Below are 24,070 nucleotides of genomic sequence, written 5' to 3'. Positions count from 1 at the left end.
CGTTGCATAAGTTTGTTGTTCATAACGCTCTGTATTCTCATATGTAATTACAGTTCATTTATGTTTCTATACAGTAAATCCACGTATAATTGTTACGTGAGTATTTTTTTCATATCATAAATTAAGAGGTAAGGATGCACAACAGCCCGGAACCACAACACATGTTGCAGCAATGTGTACAGTGAAATGCACAAGTATTGCTTGGCAAAGTGTCACCATAACTATTTTCATTAATTTTTCTCTTTCATCCCATGTTTTTTTTTAAGAACTGGATTTCTATGTATGCTGATGTGAAGGTTGTCAGCACCTTGGCATTTTATTTCAATTCTTGGAAGATCTCGTTGCATAAAACAGATAATAATAATAGTGATGGGCAATTTTCCTGGTAATACTTATGAATCCCACTGTACATTCAGAAATATCTACTGTATGGAACTGAACATAAACATTACATGAAGGAAAAATGAAAAATTTGAGAACCATTTTATTTCATATATTTAAATATACTTTGCAGAAATATATCAACAATCTTCTCAAAAAAAATAACAAAATATATATTTTTTAACATTGCATAAGTAACCTGAGTGAATCTCACATATATAATATCTTTAAAAATATATTTATACACAGTATTTACCACATCACTAAATCAGTTGATAGTGATCATTTGCTGTGTAGATTATTGTCAAATCCAATGTTTCTTTGTAACTAATACGAAACTTCGCTTCATAGTTCTTGTATGTTGTCTACTATTCTTATGAAATTAAAATGATAATTTATCCACATTTTTAATACATTTCTAACCATATTGCTTTCTTTTTCTAGAACACAGTACATCAGTCATGTGGTAAAATATATTTGTTGAGGAAAGGAATTATTTCCTTTTCCTAAAATATACAATAATTCTGTTTGTTGTTTGTGAAAAAAAAATACTTTATTCACCTATAGATTTTGGTGACTCACGGAAGATAGAATGAGTCACCAAAATTGATAGGTGAATACAGTAATTGTTCGAAAAATGTATTATATATTTGTGTAAAAAGAAAATTCAGCCATGATGAAGAGGTTTTCTCGTGATATCAACCAGGTGATTTCTGGATAGGCTTCAGAGCTTTCGAGAGCTAACGGCACTCTCATCTTCAGTGACGTTAGCTCTCAAAACCTTGGAAGCATATCCAGAAATCACCTGGTTGATATCACGAGAAAACTTCATCTTTCCCCGCAGCTTTAAGAAAAAAATCAACCCTGTTTGTACTATGAATTTAAACTGATTTTGTTAATAATAGGCAATGTTTCACAAACTTCTCATCTGTAATGCACTACCCTGTATATGACTAGTGAAAAATTATATACAGTGCAACCTCGTTAATCCGGACCCCAATAAGCTGGACTTTGCTGAATCCGAATAGGCAAAAGGAAAAAAAAAGCAGAATGCAAGGTTTTAAATGTTGCTAGAAGTCAACAAGAGAACTTCCCAAAGAAAAGGCAGTCAATCACTGATGAAATTCTGTTTCCCGCAGACTTTGTACTGTACTGTATAGTGTATTTAGGACTATGCCATTTAAATACACCATAATAAACGTGTTTTGTTGCTATAAACGGAGTTTTAATGCACTTTCTACTGTTCCTTTAGGTTATTTCAGTTAACCGAACTTTCGTTAAAACTGTCAACTTATCCCCCACATTAGTCCAGATTAACGAGGTTTTACTGTATTTTCAAACACAAAACATAAAGAGGGGTTCTTGTGTCAAATTTCATTTAGTTTCAGCAAAATAGTACTTGGATCATTCAGCAGTAAAGAATTCCTCCATCCAAAAAGTAAATCCTGAACTTAATATTTCTGAGATTCATATTAGTATCACGTTGATACATAAATTGAATGGTACATATTAAATGAGTACTCAATAGGTGTCAGTTGATATAGGCATTATCGGTGAAAATGCAGATTATTTTACTGATGATGTCTGTGTTTTAGTTGCAAAATTCTACTAAATTTACCCATTGTAGTCATCTTGTTACACACATGAATTAAGAATGCAAGAGATCCACACGTAATTTTAAGTTTGTGTTGAATTTTAAAACCAAAATCTGCTAGATGGCAAAACTTAAATATAATATTTATATTCTGGAACTTATAACCAGGGATTTACCTACAATTTTCCCTCTGGGGTAAATTATGAGCCAAAATGGTTATAATCTAGGCCTTTGTGAAAAATTTGGAGGGATTGGGGATAAATGACTGCTTATAATTGTTCTGAATATCTTTAAAATGTGCGCATTTTCAAGTATTGATACATACAAGTGGCATCTAGTGGGCCAGCATGAAATCGAGAAAAATTACAATGTGCACAAATGGTCACATACCCTCATATACTGTTAGAAAATTTGTTCAATGTTGGGCAGTGACCTTTTGCAAATGGTGCGAAATGCGATCCCCCCCGCAAAAGAGACATGGAATTATTATTATTATTATGAAACTGTGTACAAAGTATTCAGTTAGACATAACATAGACATATAAAAATACAATAAAATGCATCTTAAAACCATTCCATAATAGTTACATAAGGCAGGTACCATCATAGGTTATTTTTTTGGCGTTTTCCTTTTCACATAAGTGTGTTTTATAAAAAATATCACTTAGTAACTCATTACCTTTTGAATCGTATCGAACAAACGCCACTTTGAAGGGAGGTAGAAAGGTTCGAATACATGTGGAAAGGGAGTGTCAAATCCACAAACCCTTTGAATGGGCGATTCCAAGTGAAGGAAGCATTCATCCTGTTGAGAAGGGTTTAAAAAATTAATTACGCTATTAAGAGAATAAATTATTCAGCATTCTATTGGCTAAAATATACTATGGCTGAGCCAATACTGAGGCAGATGAATACCTATCGAGAGTCTTATGAATATTTCAAAGCAATATTCGATACAGGGTGTCCCAAAATAATGTTTCTCTGTTATACAAGTTCAAAGAGTGTAAACTATTAAAGATAGACTTGACTGGACTTTTTGCATTTGAAGCTGCAGTGTCTATGTTGAGCATGTGTGAGAGCATATAGGCCTTCTTTTGTTTTTAGTCCTGCCAAGCAGTAGTCATTAGTATACACAAAATGGCAGACGTGAGAAATTTTTATTTTGAGAAACGTAAGAAGTCTTAATATCTATCCAGATCTCCTGATTTAACACAGTTAAATTCCTACCTGTGGGGGAATGTGATGAATGCTGTGTACGCCACAAAACCAGACATACTGAGTGACGTGGGACATGCAATTCAGACAAACCACGCTTCCCTTCCCACAGAAACAGTATCTGGTGGTCATTTTGAACATCTATAACTGTAAGGAATGCGACACCAAAAAATGTTCATGCTTGCTGTTATTAGTGTTCCTGTTATTGACTTCAAAGAGTGTAAACACTATTTTGGGGCACTCTGTATAATGTACTTCCACTTTGATTTCTAAAGTTATAAATATTTTGAACTACTTTAAATTTCCTGGTACTGGGGAATTGGTTAAGCGTATTGGCAAAATTGCCAGATAATTTTACCAAACCCATATGAAAGAAAAACCCTGTTAATGTGGTATTATTTTTATGACTATAAACTCAATATGACCTAGCTTTTTACAGCAAATGTATGAACATGCAGTTTCTTTTTCAAAGACAAAAGCCTTTGCCATCACCTAATTACAAATTAAGAAGGTTAGTGAACCAACAACATTCTTCACAAGTATCAGTAGTATATTTTTGAATATGAAATAATCTGAAAAAAGAGCAAGATTAAGCAATAACGCAACCAAACAGAACATACGAAGAACAAAATGGAACTATACAAAACTTGACAATCAAGAAAATAAGAAGAATTACCAAACAGCAATTAAAAATAAGTTACAACAAAATACTCAAGAAGAAACAGAAGGGAAGACATTTTACAATGGTGCATTTTGCTCACTATCAATACAGATAAAAATATATAAATGACTTACGTGAGTGAGTAGAAATGGTTCAAAACGACGTTTCGGAAGTCTGTACTACTTCCTTCATCAGGTAAATAAAATAAAAAAACTTAACTTTTTAAGGAAGGGTGCATCGCTTTTCTTAAAAAGTGGGATAAAGTGGTAAATACCGACACTAAAATGGGTTTTCATGTCACTCCCAAGGTTGTGAGGGCCATCCAAGAAGAGAGGGAGTTCACCTTGGAATGGTGACGTAGACTATCCTAGAGGGGAACGTTGAAGGGGAAATTTTCCCCTTCAACGCAGCACAGGAGCGCTCCCAGTCCATGTGTTCTACCCAACACCAACGGGAGTCACTAGGGGGCTATAATAGGTAATCTTTTTTTGTTTTTAACTTTTTTAACCAGTGAAGGTTTTCATCAGAGTTTTTATGCCGTCACAGTAACTTTTTTATCCTCAACCTGAATCCTCAACTTACGATTTGACAACGTGGTACCATGTTTGGCACCTAAAGTTTTTTATTTACCTGATGAAGGAAGTAGTACAGACTTCCGAAACGTCGTTTCGAACCATTTCTACTCACTCACGTAAGTCATTTATATATTTTTATCTGTAATAGAAGGAAGTGGAAAAGAATTAACAGATGCTGCAGAAGAAGTAATAGGCAAAGAGAAAACATCAAGGAAGAAAGAGTGGTTTGATAAAGAATGTCAGCAAATAATTAACCAAAAAAATGCTGCAAAGAGAAACAAGAAGTAATTGTAACAAATACAAAGAACTAAGGCAACAGGCAATAATTCATGTAAGAAAAAGAAAAAAGAATGGATAAGAAAGAATATCCAAGAAATAGAAGAACTTAGTCGACAGTCCGAGATTAGAAAGTACTATGCAGCAATAAAGAGAATAAATAAGGAATATCAACCAAAAGAGATAGGATGTAAAAGGAGAGACGGGAAGATAATAGGAGACAAAGAAAGAGTACTACAAAGATTGACAGAACACTTCCAAGAACAACTATACAATGAAATGTATAGAGAAGAACAAACAGAAGATAACGACGAACAAAATACAGAAGGAACACCAACAAGAGAAGTTGAGAAGAAATAAAAAAAATCTAGAAAACAATAAATCACCAGGATAAGATGAAATAACAGCAGAAATACTAAAATATTCTGGACCAAATATGATAGAAGAAATATACAAACTGATAAAACAAATCTGGCAAGAACAACACATACCAGAAGCATGGAATAATGGAATATTGTGCCCAATACACAAGAAAGGTGACAAAACAGAATGTAGTAATTATAGAGGTATCACATTACTTAATACAACTTACAAAATATTGACTAGCATTATACATAGAAGATTAACAGCAATAACAGAAAACATAATAGGAGAATACCAAGCAGGCTTTAAACAAGGAAGAAGCACCATAGATCAATTATTCACAATAAGACAAATAATGGAAAAACATTATGAACATAATATAAATCTCTACATGTTATTCATAGACTTTCGTAGTGCTTTTGATAGAATTAAAAGGTATAAATTAATGCAAACTATGACAGAATTACAAATACCTAACAAATTGATTAGATTAACAAACATGACACTGCAACGCACATATTTCAAGGTCAAAAAATATGGAGCGATATTGGTGAACTAACAGAATATAACACAGGAGTAAAACAAGGAGATGGACTATCTACATGCTTCTTTAACATAGCACTACATGGAATAATAAGCAAAATAGACAAAAGAGGAACAATATTTACGAAACTTAGCCAAATTAACGCATATGCCGACGACGTAGTTATAATATCCAGAACAGAAGAAGAATTAAAGAGAACATACAGAATATTAGAAGAAGCAGCAAATAAAATTGGGTTACAGACAAACATGAACAAAACCAAATTCATACTACTGACACCAAAACAAGGTAAAAAACATTATCACCTATTTACAATAGATGACAAGAAATTCGAAGCAGTAACAAACTTCAAGTAACTTGGAATGACGATAAATGACCAAAATCATATGCATGATACAATTAGAGAAAGAATAAACGCAGGGAACAAAGCATATTATGCCAATATACAATTACTAAAAAGCAAGTTAATTAGCAGATACACAAAACTCTTGATTTACAAGACACTTATAAGACCGGTAATAACTTACAGTGCTGAGGTATGGATAATGAGTTTAGAAGATGAACAATAATCAGGAAAATATATGGACCAATCAAGGATGGAGGTTTTTGGAGAAGTCGAAACAATAAAGAGAGAAATTCCATCTTAAACCAAAAGATTTATTGAAGCCAGAAGAATTAGATGGATGGGTCACATAGAACGTATGAATAAGGATAGAATGCCGTGAAGAATCATGTATGAGAGAATGTATTCCACAAGAAGAAGAGGCAGACCCAAACTAAGATGGCAGGATAGTGTCATACAAGATCTACAAAGAATGGGAGAAGATATTGGACCCAGATGCTTGGAGGCTGATAGTACAGGAGGCCAAAGCTCATCTAGAGCTGTAGAGCCAGTTGGTAAGTAATATATCTGAAAATATGGATAATTTTTTCCTGAATATTCTGGACAGCAGGCATGCGGATTTCAAATTATCAGTTCCAATTTTGAAAATAAGAAAATAATCCAGGCAACACACACAAAGCGAAACCCTGTTTGTTTGTTCCCAGATTTCATAATTTCCTGCATTTAAGTTTGTTTCACTATGCCTGCCTGCTAGGAACTTGCCAGAACTAACACATGGTAAACTATGTGTTTATTCTCGATGCAAGGAAAGAAGTGAATAATGTTGGTGAAAAACTCACCTGCACAGTTGCTGCTATTTCACCCGCAAACCCTCCAGTTACCGGTGCTTCATGGGAAACTATCAGTCTTCCAGTCTTCTTAACACTCTGAAAACAACGAACACAATAAGGAAAGAAAGGAAGGAATTGACGTTTCATGTACGGATCCAACGCATAAAATTAAAGTTTAATTTTCATGTTGTGAATGAAATACCTGACCGTGGCGTAACAGCCAGGACCTACCTACCAACTTCCACCCTGACTCCCACCTGCCAAGGTTGAAGATCATCCAAGCAGTTAAGGCTCGGCTGGACCTTTGACATGCAAATGGGCGAATTTTTCAAATGTTCCTTCCCATTCGAAAATCTTCTTGGATATTTCAAATTATGAAACATTACATCAGCTTAGAAATTCCTTCTAGAGCATTGGCGTGAATTTTCATGTAGCTTTCTTTCATTTTTGTCTAGATATTATCAATAGTTTTGTGATTACATAAGTCTATTAAACTATTGATAATATCTAGACAACAATGAAAGAAAACTACATGAAAATTCATGTCAATGCTCTAGAAGGAATTCTAAGCTGATGTAATGTTTCATATTTTGAAATATCCAAGAAGTTTTTCGAATGGAAAGGAAAATTTGAAAAAATTCACCCATTTGCATGCCAAAGGTCCAGCCGAGCCTTAAGGGGTCACGTGTGGTCAGCACGACGAAACCCCTCCATTGATTGTTGTAGGTTTTCTATAACTGGGCTCACTCGTAGCTCCCCAATTTCCCCACGATGGTGGGTGGCCACCGGTTCCGTACACAAGCCGAAATCTCACGAGAAAAGTTGTTACGCTTCCCCCAGGAGACTCAAACCTGCGTGCCCATATCCAAAGTCCAAAGCATGATGCCTTAGACCGCATGGTGCAGACAAATCAAATATCCGCTCAACCCTAATTTTTACCAATTCAATATATCTATCAACAATAGCCTGTTATTATTTATATGCATATACTCTGCTTCACTTCTATAAATATGTAACATGCAGTTCTTTTTTTAATGCAAAACCCATTGTAGTAACTTGGCCAATACAATTTTTTATGTTCTATTGCATTTTTGTACAGTTTGCGCTGGATTTCTGCTACTTTTTTTTTGGCTAATTGCATTGGTGATCAGTGAAATTTATGACGGGACACAACAACAAGAGACTACCAAGCTTCCTCGGTGGCGTAGTGATAGCGCCATCAACTTTTATTCAAGGGGTCCCAGGTTCGTAACCTGGTGGAGGCACATAGTGCTTTTAAGTGCCTATTAACATTATTTTGATGCCTATTCTACAAGTTTTAATTTTGACCGATTGGTTGATTTGTTTTATTTTACTTCACATCTCCACCACTTTTGGCTAATCGCAAAGATGATGATGATGAAACTGATGAACTGACAATTGACACATTGTGCTAACCAATCTGCCATAGGCACAGTGCCTATAAATCAGCATGATACTCACCAGTAGGGCTCGGAAGTTAATGAAAATTCATCTTTTTTTCTGAGCCTTGAAAACAATGCTAAACCTGCTACTAGTCTGTTTCCCGTCAGTTAGAACCAATAAACATTGTTTTTAATTTGCCCTTTAGGTAATTTTCAGTATTTCTTGCAGTTTTTATTTGTTTTGTGAATTTTAAATGCATTTGCTAGGATAATTTATGAATTTAAATTTCCTGATGTTATATTTTTACCAAGTTCGCCATTAATCTGAAATACGGTCAACGAAAATTCACAATATTATTTTTAACTGAAAGTTTGGCAATGGATTAAATAAGTAATTGTGGTTAAATTTATTTTTCCTCCAGCACTTAAAACACTTTGTGTGGAGCCTACATTGAGGTTCCCTTGCTGGCCACTAGAATCGCTTTAATCTTGGGTTTTAGTTGCAATATAAAAAAATTATAATATTTGTGAAACACAACTGTATTTTCAGATGCTGACGGACTACTGTATCCAGCAAGGCCTTCTCTGAAAGGGGATGAATGTCTTATGCAGAAAAGTCTTAAAGTAAAAAAAAAAAAAGAGAGAACTACATTAGCACTTAATTGCTTTTTCCCTTTGCTTCAGTAGTTTAAACCACCAAACAATGATTGCAATATATGAAAAATCAAGCTTTTATTTCAATAGCTAAAATTATTTTTAGGTCATATTTTACCATTTTTAAAAAAATTAAGGTCATTCTACAGCTCATCAACTTCTGAGCCCTAGTCATTCTATCTCATCTACACTATAATTTACAAGGTAACCAAAAAAGTTCTTGCCGTTTTTGATAATCAGAAACAAAAAGGTATGCAAAGAATGTCACATACTGTTAGTCCTCAAAGTAATCCCCATCTGCATCCAGCACCTTTTGTCAACATGCCTCCAGCTGTGCAGTGCCCTGGCGATAAATCTCGGGATCTCGGATGGAAAGATGTCCGTGAGTGCTTGCCGCAAATCTGCCTCATTTGCGAAGGATTTCCCACGAAGGTGGTTTTCCATGAAATGGAAGAGGTGATAATCTGTTGGCTCAAGGTCTGGAAAGTACAGTGGATGGCACAGTGTCTCCCAGCCAAGTCACTGTATGGTATCCTTGGCCACCCACGCACCACATGGGGCTTGGCATTGTCGTAAAGAAGCAGTACACACTGGCGATTAACCAATGCTGGCTCCTTATGCTTCAGTGCCTGTTGCGCACGTTGCAACTGCTGCGAGTAGAGGTCCCCAGTGATGGTTTGGCTCATTGGTAGCAGCTCATAGTGCACCACTTGGTGACTAGTCCACCACACAGAGCATGATCTTGCATAAGTGCGAAGGTGGTCTTGTGGCGTGAGGCACAAAGTCCCGTGTTGACAACCAATGTCGGGAACACTTGGCAGTGTCATATAGGACCCTCTTTTCGTAACTGGTGAGCACTCGACCGAATATGGGTGTGTTGCTGTCCCAGGAGAGCAACAAGAAACAGGCTGTCACTTGTCGTTGCTTCTTGTCCTCTGACGGTGTATGAGGTACCCTCTTGTTCAACTTGAACGTCTTTCCTATGTGATGCAGGTGCAGTCTGGCTGTTTTATCGGAAACCTGGGTTGGCAAGCTCACCACACCTTAGGTTGGTGTCCTCCTGTATGGTTGCCTTCAGGGCCTCGTCATCTAGGACCTGTGGTCGGCCACTGCTGGGTTCGTCACAAAATGAGAGATCTCCCAACCTGAACTTCTGGAACCAATTCCTATTTGTGCGTTCATTCACAGCATTATTCCCAAAGGCTTCACATATTCGGCAACTTCATTCTGCTCCAGACAAGCCCACCTTAAAGTCATAAAGCAGACAACCCCAAACGAGCTGCTTCAACACATATTTCTCTTCGACCCTGCTCAAGCTATGGCTGCTATGAGTGTGCAAGGTTTCTGTGTTGGGCAAGACCAATGTCCCCACTCCCACCCTGACCACTTTTCCAGCACGTGGCACACATATTTTCCTATCAGTGATCACTTCTTCCCATGTGATGTTAAAAACGGCAAGAACTTTTTTGGTTACCTTGTATGTTGCTCATGTTTTGAATTCCACATGTTCCTTACAATGTATTGGAACCATTTCTGGGTTCATTTTCCAAGGATGTCCAGTAATTAAGCCAATAAAAAAAGAGTAAAATACTGGTAAAATCCCCCAATTCCCAATAATATGATAACACTTACATCACACACTGTTTTCCTGTCCCAGGGCAAAACGCTAACCAAATCGATGACCTCGCAGTTCACTTTCAGATCCCTTTCAGCCATTTCAGCCACTTCTTTCAGAACATGAACCTGCGTTCCCCAACCAACCAGGGTCACATCATTGCCTGCAAAGAAACAAAGAAAGAATGGATAACTTTTACAGCGATCATCAAAAGAGAAGTGACAAGAATTATTGTATCACATTACAGAATAATGCCAAAAAAAAAAAATATTATGGTGTTCTTTTTTTCTTGCAACGTGTGTAATGTTCACACGTAAAATGTAAGGTTCTAGACATGCAATTGAGACTAAAATATTCACGAACTGGTTTCATACAAATATGAAGTACTTTGTGGTGTCTGCTAACAAATGAAAAAATGCATGACGACATAGACTGAATGCATGAGAAGCATTACCAAAAATGTGTTACCTGTGTGATGCCTTAAAAATATAGCAAAGTTGGGCTCTACTCGTCTGTGAAGCATACGCTTGTACTTTTGGTTGGTGAAGTATGCAAATTATATGTTCAGAAACATTTAAACCTTAATACAAATAAATTCAATAATTTCCAGATGATTCAATTTGTCATTTATTAGGGTTGATGCAAAAATAATGGCTGAAGTGTTTTGCAAATATATTTCTTTAATACATATTGATTATTGCATAATCTATCTGCCTTAAAGTAACTTTTCTAATGCTTGATGTATCTCGATTCTAAGCTATTTACAATGACTTTGTCAAAGCAATAAATGTGCATCGTTTTGTTTTATGAGTTCAAACTTGGTTGCATTGCCACGGAAGCAACTCCAAATGTCACACAGGGCCTCCCTGATGGTGCAGTGTTAGCATCATCACCTTGTAATCAAGAGGTCCCAGGTTCGATACCCGGTGGATGCACATAGTGGTTCGGATCCCACTTTAAACTGTAGGTCCAGTCCCGATTAGCGTGCATAAAGTGTACTTAAAAACACCAACTTAATCAATAAAAATGTCACTAAAGTATGGAGGGAAAGAATTTTTGAGTGTACAGTGCGCAGGTGAATTGAAAAATTTTGTATGAGTGATGAGTCTCTAATATAAGGAGGGTTGAGGGTATCCATCGGAAGTTGACAATGGCCAACTGAAGGCGATAATTGAAGCTGAGAGATTGCAGAAGAACTTGGCATTAATCAATCGACCATGGTTAGCCATTTGAAGCAAATTGGAACGGTAAAAAAAACTAATAAGAAGAATTGAATGAGAACCAAAAAAATCGCCATTTTCAAGTGAGATCTGCACTTGTTTTGCTCAACAATAAAGGTGCATTTCTCAAACATATGGTGACATGCGACGAAATGTGGATCCTATAAGACAATCGACAACATTCAGTACAATTATTGGACCTAGAAGAAGCTCGTAAACACTTCCCAAAGCTGAAATTGCATGTAAAGATGACCATGGTGACTGGTCGTCTGCTGCCAGTGTCAACTACAACTTTCTGGCTCTCGAGGAAACCATCTCAGCAGAGAAGTATTGTCAATAAATAAATGAAATGCATGGGAATCTTGAAAGTCCATGTCCGGAATTGGTCACCCAACGAGGCCCAATTCTTCTGCACAACCAATGCTGCAGAATCTGAACTAATTGGACTATGAAACTCTGCCTCACTCACCAGACCTATCTATCTCCAACTACCACTTCTTCAAGCATCTCGACCACTTATTACGAGGGAAACACTCCCAACAACCGGGATGCTGCAGAAAATGCCTTCCGAGAGTTTTTTGACTGCAGAAGTCTGAAATGTTATGCTACTGGAATAAATAAAACTTGTTTCTCATTGGCAAAAGTGTGATGATTGTTAATGGTTTTTATTTTACTTAATAAAAATAAGTTTGAACCAAGTTTATAGAGTTTCAAGTTGCCGTTCAAAAACTTAACTTGCATTAACTTGATACATGGAGCATGGCCACTTTTTGCAGAGTGACCCGGCTGTTTTTGACCTGGTGCACGGAACTTCTCATTGTAGATCCTGCCAGCTAAATTTTGGTTCTGGATACCTGGTTGTTGATTTTCATTTCCAGATTGGGATACCTTTGTAACTGGATAAATTGGATCCTGTACATTTTGGCCATTCATAACAGAGAGCCTGTCCTACGCTCACCTTCTGTCAGAATGTCTGCCTTGCCGAGAGGATGGACGTACTCCTTCACAGGAACTTCCTCCACAGCACTCCGGTACAGAATCTTTGGCTCGAAGTAAAGGCATGGATTCTTATCCTGTATGCACGCTAGCAGGAGTCCTTTCGCTTTCACTGGTCCACGGGGTATAACAATCTAGAATGAACATTATTATTAACTTTTATTACAACGTAAGCAAATATAACTAAAATTACATGATTCAGTGTAACCTGACTTACATGTTCTTCAGTCTAATGAATGATATAATGAAAGCATCACACCAGCTGTGTGTTCTACTGGCTTAGTGTTCTAACCTTTAGAGGACAAGTGGTATACTGTACCTCTCATACCAGCTCCATGTGGCAGCAATTACATTATTTCTTCAAAACTACAAATTATATTTCAGTTCTGTCTTTTTTGTTCGTTTGTATAGATATGAAAGTCTGACAATCGAATCACAAAGCAATATTGTTTGTTGGCACTATTCACAAATGCCATTTGAAAATGTTAATTTCTCCATTATGGGATAGAATTTATAAATACAGTATTACTCTTCAAGTACCACTTCTTGATAATATATTTTATTTTTATATGCCGTGGTGGCTCAGTCGGTAACGCGTCTGACTACCATGATAAAAGGTCCCGGGTTCGATTCCCAGCCAGTTCAAATCTGGGAACTTTTCTAACGTCGGAAGCAGTCCCGGCGTCCACCCAGCTTCGAATGACATGGGTACCTGGAGGAAACCCTGGGGGGTAAAGGTGGTCAGGGGCGTGATGCTGACCACATCACCCCCACTCACGACCGGATCAAGAAAGTGTGGGGCGTTACCCCCACACCCCTATACACCTTCATGGCATGGTGCTAAGCAAAGGGGTGCACTTTTCCCTTTTTTTTCTTTTTTTTTGTCATCATCATCATCCATTGCCGTTTCCTGCCTCTGGCTGGGTCAGCATAGAAGTCAAGCTTCTCCATTTTCCCCTGGTCTTCCACCACTCCTTTCTTCCCACGGTATTCCAATCTTGTCCTCTTCTCCTAATACTCTCTCTCGGTCTCCCCCTTGGCCTTATTCCCACTCCTTGTGCATTGAAAGCCCTTACTGGTAGTCTTTCTGCACCCATCCTCTTCATGTGTCCGAACCATCTCATGTGTGCCTGATGTATCCCGTCCTGAAGCTTTGCCACACCCACTGTCTTTAAGATGTAATGAAAAGAAATAACTTGTTCATGACAATTACGGGTCCATTGGGAAACATCCAATTTTTAAAATTTTCAGAAAATTACTTTGTTCATATTTTTCCCTTCTAAATTACGGGACAAGCCTATGTCCTCAAAGAGTGGTCTTTTACCAGCATCCATAGGGCCAACGGTAGAAGCAATTTTCTGGAACTTATTCCCACTGCTCACTCTTATACAATATTTTTACCCCAAAAAGCATTGGTCTATTTTCAACGCAACTTTGCACGGTTGTATGAATATACCACTGCTATATTTTTCATTCACTTTGGTCTAGTCTGATGGCCACAGGGGTGTGCCAAATACCTTTTTTTGAATTTCGACTTTAATTACAGTAGACTCGCGATTAACCGAGGCTCCAGGTTAAACGAGGGAGTGGTTGGAAAACATCACGCTTCATAAGGCACCCCCTTTTTGTTTATGGAGTCAAGTCACCGTCCGCATTGCACATGTTCGTTACATTGTCGGTGTATCCGATTCTTACGGTGGTGTTTAAGTCTGTGTAGGCCTATTCTAAGCGGAAAAAGTAATCTTCTCATTCATGTTGTACTAGTAATAAATAATTACTATACAGTTTTAAGTGTTGTTTCGTCATTTACGACCTATTAGCACATTATCTCCGTATTATCAGAGTTTTTCCATATCCGAGGTAATCTCGGTCCCAATTAGCTTGGATAATCGCGAGTCTACTGTATTGTAAAGTAGAATGTGTAGATTTCACCTGCGCTAAAAGCCCCATCATTAAAAAAAAGGAACTAATTAACAATAATTAAATCTCAAGCTATTTTGTAAAAAAAAAATATTTACTTATTTTATTTGTACTTTGCAGCACATGCCTTCAAAGTGCTCATTTGTAGAGGCTACTACTCGGAAAGAAGCTTCTTACATCTGCTAAAGGTCAATACGGTCATGATGCTTTTCTGTTAATAAATTAGCAGACATACCCATAGCTTAACCACAGTCAAACTGACCTTGAGACCTGGCGTATGGGCAAAATAAGCTTCGGGACTTTGTGAATGATACAGAGCTCCGTGTCCGACAGCACCGCAGGGAGCACGGAAAGTCACGTTGCCCACATCGAACATTCCTCCGCTGCGGTATCGTACTTTGGCCGCTTCGTTCACTATCTGCAAGTAAAGAATTATAAATAACATGCCACTTATTTAAGAAATTAATTTCAATTCACTTCTGAAAAGTATGGGCCGGACATAATAATTAATTGTATCGGTATCGGAAAGTATTGGTTGGAATTCATCTCTCGATACTAAACGATACTTTTCTGTCATGTTGGTCTTTCACGGGGTCTGAAAAGATGTCGTGCAATAATTTCGCGGAGTCTAATTATTCTGGAAATTAAGAAAAATTCAAACTTTTCTTTTGCACATTGTGATGTAATTCTTGAATATTCTAAAGCAAATATCTTGATAAATTGATGGATATAATTGAAGAAGAATGATGATCAATATTTTGAACAAATTTTTATTATTGTAATTTTCAAGTATCCCCTCAGACCTAATAATAATAGTACCTGATCAAAAGCAGGAAATATGTAATCGGCAAACTGTATTTCTGCAATAGCTGTCCCTCCAGCTGTAGCAAGTCCAATGGCGAAAGCTGCAATACCTTGCTCGCAAAGTGGTGTGTCAAACACCCTGTCCCTTCCGTACTTCTGTTGCAGACCCAAAGTGCAACGGAACACTCCTCCAAATCCCACATCTTCTCCAAAAATTACTGCAAAGAAATTTTCATTCTTAGTGATACAACGTAAATGTTATCTAAACTGTAACTCCATTAATAACGTTACGTTATTGCTTCTGGTATTGTGTTGACTGTAGGGGTGTGCGGGATCCCAAAAATTTGGGATCGGAATTGAGGGAAAAAAAATCCCATCCTGATCCCAACTTTGGGAAATGATATCCTGGGTTTTCGGGATACCGAACAGTCAGGTAATTCCAAATTATAATTTTTAAAAGTGGTTATTTCTCAATGTTTTCTGCATTCTAAGTGGCAGGAACTTCTCGGAAATCGTTAGTGTTGGGAAACTAACAAATGCAGAAAACATCGAGTAACAACAAAAAAAAAAAAAACAGTTCTGCACACTCCTAATTGACTGAAATATTTAATATAAAGTGCATGTATAATACAATATATCTGGAATTGTTTGAAATTTTGCATATCTTAAACTGGCATAGTCCTCTTAAATTTGGATGAACACACTTTATGGTCATTCAACTTAGTTCTACATGTACGCAAGTCATTTATATTTCTTCTAAATTGATTTCTCGACACCATCTCAATGCAAACCATTCCATATTGTATTTCCCCACAAAACACCTTAAAACAACCAATACCTAAAATTAGTTGTGCAAATTATCCACTTATGGCATGACAGGCCTGAAATTTACCCTTCACCATATCTTTTACTTGTGGATATGAATGCACAAAGCCAAAAGCCCCGTTAATGGAGAGTCTTAAGGCCGAATCACACTGAACTGGATTTCCAGTAGGAATGTCCTAGTTAGCACTGGACTAGCTATCTGGCTGGAAATGTTCTAATTGCAACTGGCTACTCTGCTAGATGCTGTGGTAATGAATCGGAGCAAATGTTTGATCATGTGAAGTTTATTTGCAGGTTTGGCGAGGAAAAGTGTAGCATTTTTTGAGTGTGTACATTTTTTTTGTTTGCTCGAAAAAAAAATAACAGAAATTAGGTGTTTAGTAACATTTAGGAATTTATTCATAGCAATGAGATTTGTACACAACAGATGTGATTAGCCGATATTGAAAATCTTTATTATCACCACTGTATTGATTGATTGATATATATGCTTTTCTTTTAATTTTGGCAATTGTAAGGAAAATAGCAATAGTATGTATTCTCCTACAACGTTCTTCCTCAAGTCGCTCGTCTGCGCAATGCCTTCTGGGAACAAAAGTCTAGCAACACATATGGAAATGATTATCATATGAGGCGAAAACTAGCAGATGAACAAGTACCATGAAACTAGTCTCAAGTCTAACTGGAAAATCCAGCAGGAGATATAGCCTGGCGTGATTCAGGCATTAATGAGTAGTGAGAAGGCAGGATGCATCTATCTCAACATGAAAATATAAAACCGAGATCCAGAGGATGTTGCAAAAAAGAAAGGTCTGCATACTTTTTCCCAGTAGTCTGTGGACCAAGCAAATCAAATAAAGTCCTCTGCGAAAGTAGTACTGTAGAGGGCTTGACCAATGAATGTGTGATACGGAACGGAATAGCATGGAGGGGCAACATGGCTGCAGCTACCAGGAACATGCACTGCTTTGCTCCACCCACTCACTTTCTCCCCTGTTAGGCATGGCGTTGCTCCACAGACGTCTAAGATGTAGCAGAGCTAGTGTAGTAAAAAAGGATACGACCAATCATGGAAAGGAATGAAGAAAGGCCTCAAGTTCTCGTCCGTGTGTGTATGTGTAAGTCACCACTACTAGTGGATTTGTGAGAGCCAGCAAGAGAAGGCAATACTTGCAGACTAAATTTCACACGAGTGCACTGCATTGCATTTTGTTGAAGCAATTTGAATCCACCGACGCCTATGCAAACCCAGGGAACTGAAATGCATGAATCTGAACAGTGCTGAACTACCAATTGTCATAAGCCACTGGACAAACAAACAGCACATATATCGGATCTTAATCAAGGCTGGACAAAAAGATAGTACCCAGCTGCCATGGTGCCTGAATTTTCAAATTCGGTTCTAAAAAGTACTACATAATTTGTTTAATATTTTCGAGTTTGTTAATGGAAATTTCTATAATTTTTTAAATAATGTGTTTTTTGTATCACGTTTATCATTAAATCAGAATAATAAACATGCCATTATTTTTTTACACTGTTGCGATATTGTAAGTCCGCCATAAATTCAAATTCTTTATTTGAGTGGGCGAGGTTGAGCCTGAGGCTGTTCTGCCACCTAACCCGTGTCATGGATTACATTTCTTATACATATATGTGGTTACAGTATTAATACAGTATACAATAAAATGTACGATTTAGTAACAGAATGCTACTGTTCATCAAGTAATTGTAATAAATGCTGTAGGAATAAAATGATACAAAAATTTTGAAAAGACAACAACAAAAAATTAAAATGAAAAAAAAAAAAAGATATAGGCAATATACATAACAGAATGTTCTGCATATTCCTGATGTCAGTTGAGCCTTTTTTGGGAAGGTCACTCTGGCAGAAGAATTAATTACTTTTAATCCAGTCTTGCATTAATAAATAGATAAATTTAATGTTTTAATATTACATTTTGAAATGTGTAGCTTCATTTGAGCTGGATTTATGGATTGCTTGGTCCTTTTTTTTAAAAGAAAAGAAACAAAAAATAAACTGGCTCCTGAGAAAATGGGGCCTGAATTATTTACAGTTTTGCCTACTCCTCCATATAATGTGCTTGTAGAACTTGAGAAGAGTTCTGTATCATTTCACAACTAGATCTCAAATTTTAGGTTTTTAACTTTTTTTTCCCTTTACACATAAATAAGAAATAAGTCATTTCAGCATTTCATTAAATTACTAAACAACTGGCGAAGTTTTATAGTGCCTAAAATAACCTATTTTGCTTGTTAAAACCTATTTTCAGTTTGTGTGTCTAAATTAAATATTTTTTACGTTTTTATATATTTATTTTTAGGTTTTACAGGATTTTTATGTCTCCCAGAGGTATTTACTTGGTTTGGTAATGAAACAATTAAATGACTAGTGTTTTTCAAAGCTCTAACAAAACAATATGTCTGACATGCCATTGTTACCAGAGAAAGTAAACCATCCTTGGCCCCCACCCCCTTCCCAGTTAAGGCACCCAATTGTGTCTACTGTCTGCACAGTCCAAAGTGCTAACTTCTGATCCCTGTGGTCTTGTTCACCTTCGCTTCAGTTTGGTGTTCTGTGGCATTCACAGCTTGCAAAGTAACGTTTCAGTATTCAAATTTACACTACTACTACCTGTATCTGTAGAAATATAATTATCATATAAAATGATCCTCACGGGCAAAAGATGGAGTTTGACTGTGGATAATATACAAAAGGATTCAGGGTGGTCACTAGGACCATGATAAAATTCAAGTATAATTCCCGATTTTCAAGGTGAACTTTCCAATTTCAATGTCTACGGAGAAAAAAAAATGGAATAGAGAAAACATCTGCATGTACCTTTTTATCAAAATTCACACATATTTTCCAGTCAATAATTCACATATTATAAATCCCGGAATTCCAAGTGAGTAGCTACTTTAATATTGTGCAGCAAATTATGCATACGTAATTCACTTTTCATATCAACAAGTAGCTTTTGCTAACAGTACAAGTATAGTATTGCAATATTTTGTTGATAATTTTCAAAATGATGTAAGGAAATGAAAATTTGGTTAGAAACTTAATATTTGGTTGTTACATATGCCTATTAAAATTTCTTACAGTTCTGCTGAAATTTTGTTTTTAACTAACTAACTCTCTAGCCTTCTTAAACCCGAAGGTTCATGGCTGCAGCAACACAGGCCTTCCATCTGTCCCTATCTTGAGCAAGATCTATATACTCTTTTCCATCCCTACCGATTTCCCTTAGGTCCATCTCAACGTTGTCCCTCCATCTTCGTCTTGGCCTTCCTACAGGTCTCTTACCATCAGGTTTCCCAACAAAAATCCTGTAACCTTCTCTTTCCTCTCCCATTCGTGCCACTTGGCCTGCCCACCTAAGTCTTCTTGATTTAATCATTCTAATAATATCTGGACGTGAATACAAATTATGTAGTTCTAAATTATGTAACCTTCTCCACTAACCTGTCTCCTCATCCCTTTTAGGTCCAAAGATTTTCCTAAGGATCTTATTTTCAAATACTCTCAATTTATGTTCCTCTTTCAATGTAAGGGACCAAGTTTCACATCCATATAATACTACAGGCAAAATTACTGTTTTGTATATTTTAACTTTTAGTTTCTTAGAAGACAAAAGTTTATTTTTAACAATTGTATCTAATCAGTATTTTTCAGAAATTTTGTACCATTTTAAGCTTTTTGGAACCTACTTCAGGACTTTTCGAGCTTAATTTAAGATTTGTAGAACCTATTTTAGGAATCTAACCTAAAAATCCAAGGTCTAGTCATAACACTTGTGCATGTCACTTGATGTCAATAAATTAGCTTTACTTTTGTACCATTCTTTTTTGAATAAATCTGAGTAAACAACTCTATTAATTATGGCCATATATGACCCTGCCGTACAAAGTTTTAAAATTGCCCACACCAACCAACCTGCTCCAGAATTTTTGGCAAGAGAAATGTCCATAGCATCTGTTATTGCTTGCAGCATGTTCATCTTTCTGGTCTCACCTGTAAAAAAAAAAGAGTATATATATATATATATATATATATATATATATACATATGTAGAAATCAAGGCCCAAGTTCCTTTCATTTTATTGCGACTTCTTCATGCTACAACTGCAATTTTAACATGATTCAATTTCAATTTACTTCTGTTAACACATACTGTGGTGTTTAGCGATTAGTTAAGATTTTTGTTCAATATATGCTGTCATAGTTAAGTTAGGCAGGCCAGGCCCTAAATGCATTCTCCTAAGGTTCCGATTTAGTTCTACATTAATTCCCACTAGCCTACGATACTTAGTCGTTAGTCAAGGAAAATACATTGTCCATAGGAAGCACGAATGCTTGCATAAGGTAATTTTTAAGTTGCTTTTTCAACATAAATAACTTTTTTCCAAATCCAAACAGTGCTCATTACATTTCAAATTTCGGTGTGACAATGATTGCCAAAATTCTATGATAATTAGTCTTCCTGCTAGGAGAATTTGAAAAAAAATTCTAAAACAATCGGAACTGCTAAGCCTACCGAAATCAATTTTGAACATTCGTGGGTACTACTATAGTATGGGGTGACACCTATAAATCATTTATTTCGCACTTTTTTACATTGCTAACGTACTATTTTGGAATGCGGAACATTTCCTAAGGTGAAATAATGCATTTCTAAGATAATGTCTATTTCTTACATTTCCGAGTACTTACTGTTACTTGTTATTTTGATTCTGTAACGCACATTATGGTGACAGTGTACTGGTTCATCGCACGTTGTGCGAGTGTCTTGTCGATTTATTCAGTGTTGCAACCTCGTTCACCAGAAAATACCTACTTTCGTGCCCAGATTTGAAATTATGCTAATACCTCGCAAACCATTGATATTAGCCCCACAAACCATTCACGTTAGCCCCAAGAACCATTTTCCGTAAGGTTAGGCAAGCATAGTTAAAAAAATAAATTAAAAATACTAGACATGTCATGTTCTAGTGAAAACATGGCAAGTTTGAAACACTGACTATGGGGTTACGTCCTCTAACACACGGAACATTGTGCTCTCGTGCAGAAAGCAAATGGCAGCACCAGAAACAGCATGTCGGACAGAGATTTTCACAGAAAACAACATGTATTCGCATTAAAATGGATCAAAACTACATTCACGAACTTCCACAACGCTACAGAAAATGATTTCCGTAAGTACTTTCTCCTGTAAATTTGAAGAAATCCGTCAACCCTATACTACAGTGTTACCCATTCGTGCAACTACCTCTCTAGCACAACTTGATATGAATTAAGTTCAGAAGGCAGCCACCAGAAAACAGTGCAACATTCATTTAGTGGTGGATCGTCTGACACTTTCCAGCACAGTCCCAGGAAGTCAGAATGAAGCTACACATAGTGTTCACTACACTTGATATTTTTTTGTTATTGTGCACCAGCTTTATCAGACATTATAATTGTTTTATATAATTTCTCCACTCAATTTTAGGTTGTATAGGTAAGATTTTCTCAAACCATAATAATACTAGTTTTATATAGGGTAACGATAGTATAAGCCGGAGACGGATTTCTTAAAATTTACAGGAGAAAAGACGAGAAAGTACTTACGGAATTGCGTTCTTGACGACTTTCTGAAGCCGGGGAAATTGTTTTTTAGAATCGTGCAACGTATTTTGCCTGTAAATAAGGTATTTTTCGTCAATCATGCATCTCCGTTGTACGATAGCTCGTGCCGCCATTAACGTTGACTACGTGAATCAAATAATAATAATAATAATAATTTTTATTGTAGAAACATGTGAGAACATCACATGTATTACAATCGTCAGAAATGTACATATAAAGTATCTATAGATCTTACAAAAAAACATCCAAAAAGCATTTTAGAAATGTAACACCACTTACATAAATTTAGTTGTTAACATTATTGTTTTACAATCATAACTATTTTACCTAATACAATTAATTTCAAAGAATTCTTCTACCCTATATATACACAGTTATCGGTTAATATTTTTTGTACTTTTCTTTTGAATTCTAAAAAGGGCAGTTGCCTTAAAGACAGAGGGAGAGCATTGTGAAACTTAACTGACATGTAGTAGAAGGTTTTTTGTGTCTTCTTGTAATTACATCTAAACAATCCTAAACAATCCCTATCTCTGGTTTGATAGGCATGTGAACACCCTAACTCCTCATAAATGTGAATGTTCTCTTTTATATAGAGTAGGCATTGGAATACAAAGATAGCAGGAGCTGTCATAATACCTAGTCTAACAAAACTTAACTTACAGTGGCCACGGCTTGGAAGACCACACATTAATCTTACACATATTTTTTGCATTTTTAATGTTCCGTGCGTTCGGTTATGTAACCCCCTCACAGTGTAGCAACCACGCGGAAGATTGACAAGATGACGTGTGAGCGGTTCTTTTTTTTTCAATGTAAGGTAAGACTCTAGTTTACGTCCTTTTCATAAGGAATACGTGTCATATATCGTTGGAAAGCTTATTTTATAAGGAATTCAACAACGTAAATCCCAAAGCGAGCAAAAATTTCCTGAAGGAGTAAATCGAGAAAAACCGATGTTGTCCGGATATGCGCAATTGAACGTACTGAGGAATTTTTTAGATGATGAAGCACATATTTAGGGGTGAAATGAGTGCTAATGGAACCTAACCTAACATGCCTAACCTAACGTCGTAGGCATACCTCGACCCCGTGAATGGATAGTGGGGCTATCGTGAACAGAAAGTGTAAAAAGAAAAAGGTACTTACCCGAAGAGATGCTGGGTGCCACACCACGATCGCGCACCGCGAACGCAAAGAAGCAATCACCATGCAGATAAGGACGTAAAGTAGAGTCTAGCCTCAATTTTCGCTTAAAAATCTTTTGTGAATAGTTTGTGCGGCATTTATCGGTTCATAAGTTTTGAAACACTGCACATCAGCTGACGATACTGCATATCAGCTGACGATAGACAACGTGAGTCAAAATTTGCCAGCCGAATTAGCAACGACCAATAAATGATTATAATGTTAAAAATAACGCTTTTTTCATGGAAACAAAAGTGATCCCCAGCTTAAAAAATCTTCCGCTATGCATATGAGGTAAGTAGCAATGATTTTTATTTGAAAACAAACGAGTTTAATGTGTCTCCGGCTTATACTACTGTTACCGCACAATCGGTACTTGCACCTTTAAATTGTCAACAAACAAAAGAATAAATACCTCTCTCTCTCCCTTTCGCACCTAAAATTAAGCTATTGCACCTCAAAAAGTCTAAATATTATATTAAATAATCGTAAGTTAACAAGAGTAAATAGCGACCACAATTTTATATTGTACCTTGTACTATCTTACCTTCAGAGACAGCGCAAGTTTCCGGATAATATTTAAAATGAGCATTACGTCTAAACTGTCTTAGGTCCGAAAACAATCTTTCTTTAACCTGACACCAAATGCCTACAGGAATGTTTCTTACAACGGACATATTTCTTAAAACACCACCTCGACTTCTTGCTACCGTACCACTTATGGTGGAGAATAAGGGTCTCACTTATTGCACAACACTTGAGCAACCTTGTGTTCTGACGTCAGATGAGAAATTCATACGAGGTTAGGTTAGGTTCCATTAGCATAAATACAATGAAAAATTATTATTTAGGCTAAGAGAACTAAACCTAGCTAGCGTAACCTGACAACGTAGGCATCTAGCCTAAAATTAAAAAGCTTGCTCCGTGACGTCAGAACACAAGATAGCTCAAGTGTTGTGCAATAAGTAAGATCCTGGAGTATATACGAAAGGATATCTACAACGACGCTG

The 24,070-nt window shown here is 36.6% G+C and overlaps 1 protein-coding gene across 1 annotated transcript; it reads right to left on the bottom strand.

The window, feature by feature from the left end:
• Positions 1–478: 478 nt before the first annotated feature.
• On the bottom strand, positions 479–23,789 carry BckdhB (Branched chain keto acid dehydrogenase E1 subunit beta). The gene is made up of 8 exons (XM_083134563.1): positions 23,608–23,789; positions 20,181–20,258; positions 15,410–15,612; positions 14,853–15,008; positions 12,633–12,804; positions 10,472–10,617; positions 6,792–6,878; positions 479–2,780 (listed from the first exon to the last, which is right to left on the bottom strand). Exons 1-8 carry the CDS (start codon positions 23,735–23,737, stop codon positions 2,640–2,642), a joined length of 1,113 nt encoding a protein of 370 aa, XP_082990689.1. The 5' UTR covers positions 23,738–23,789; the 3' UTR covers positions 479–2,639.
• Between the last annotated feature and the right edge of the window lie 281 nt (positions 23,790–24,070).

Source organism: Lepisma saccharinum, chromosome 13 (genome assembly GCF_977018435.1).
Source record: "Lepisma saccharinum chromosome 13, izLepSacc3.1, whole genome shotgun sequence".
Lineage (NCBI taxonomy): Eukaryota > Metazoa > Arthropoda > Insecta > Zygentoma > Lepismatidae > Lepisma > Lepisma saccharinum.
The sequence above is the reverse complement of the archived record's forward strand: the minus strand, read 5'-3'. Positions and strand labels throughout refer to the sequence as shown.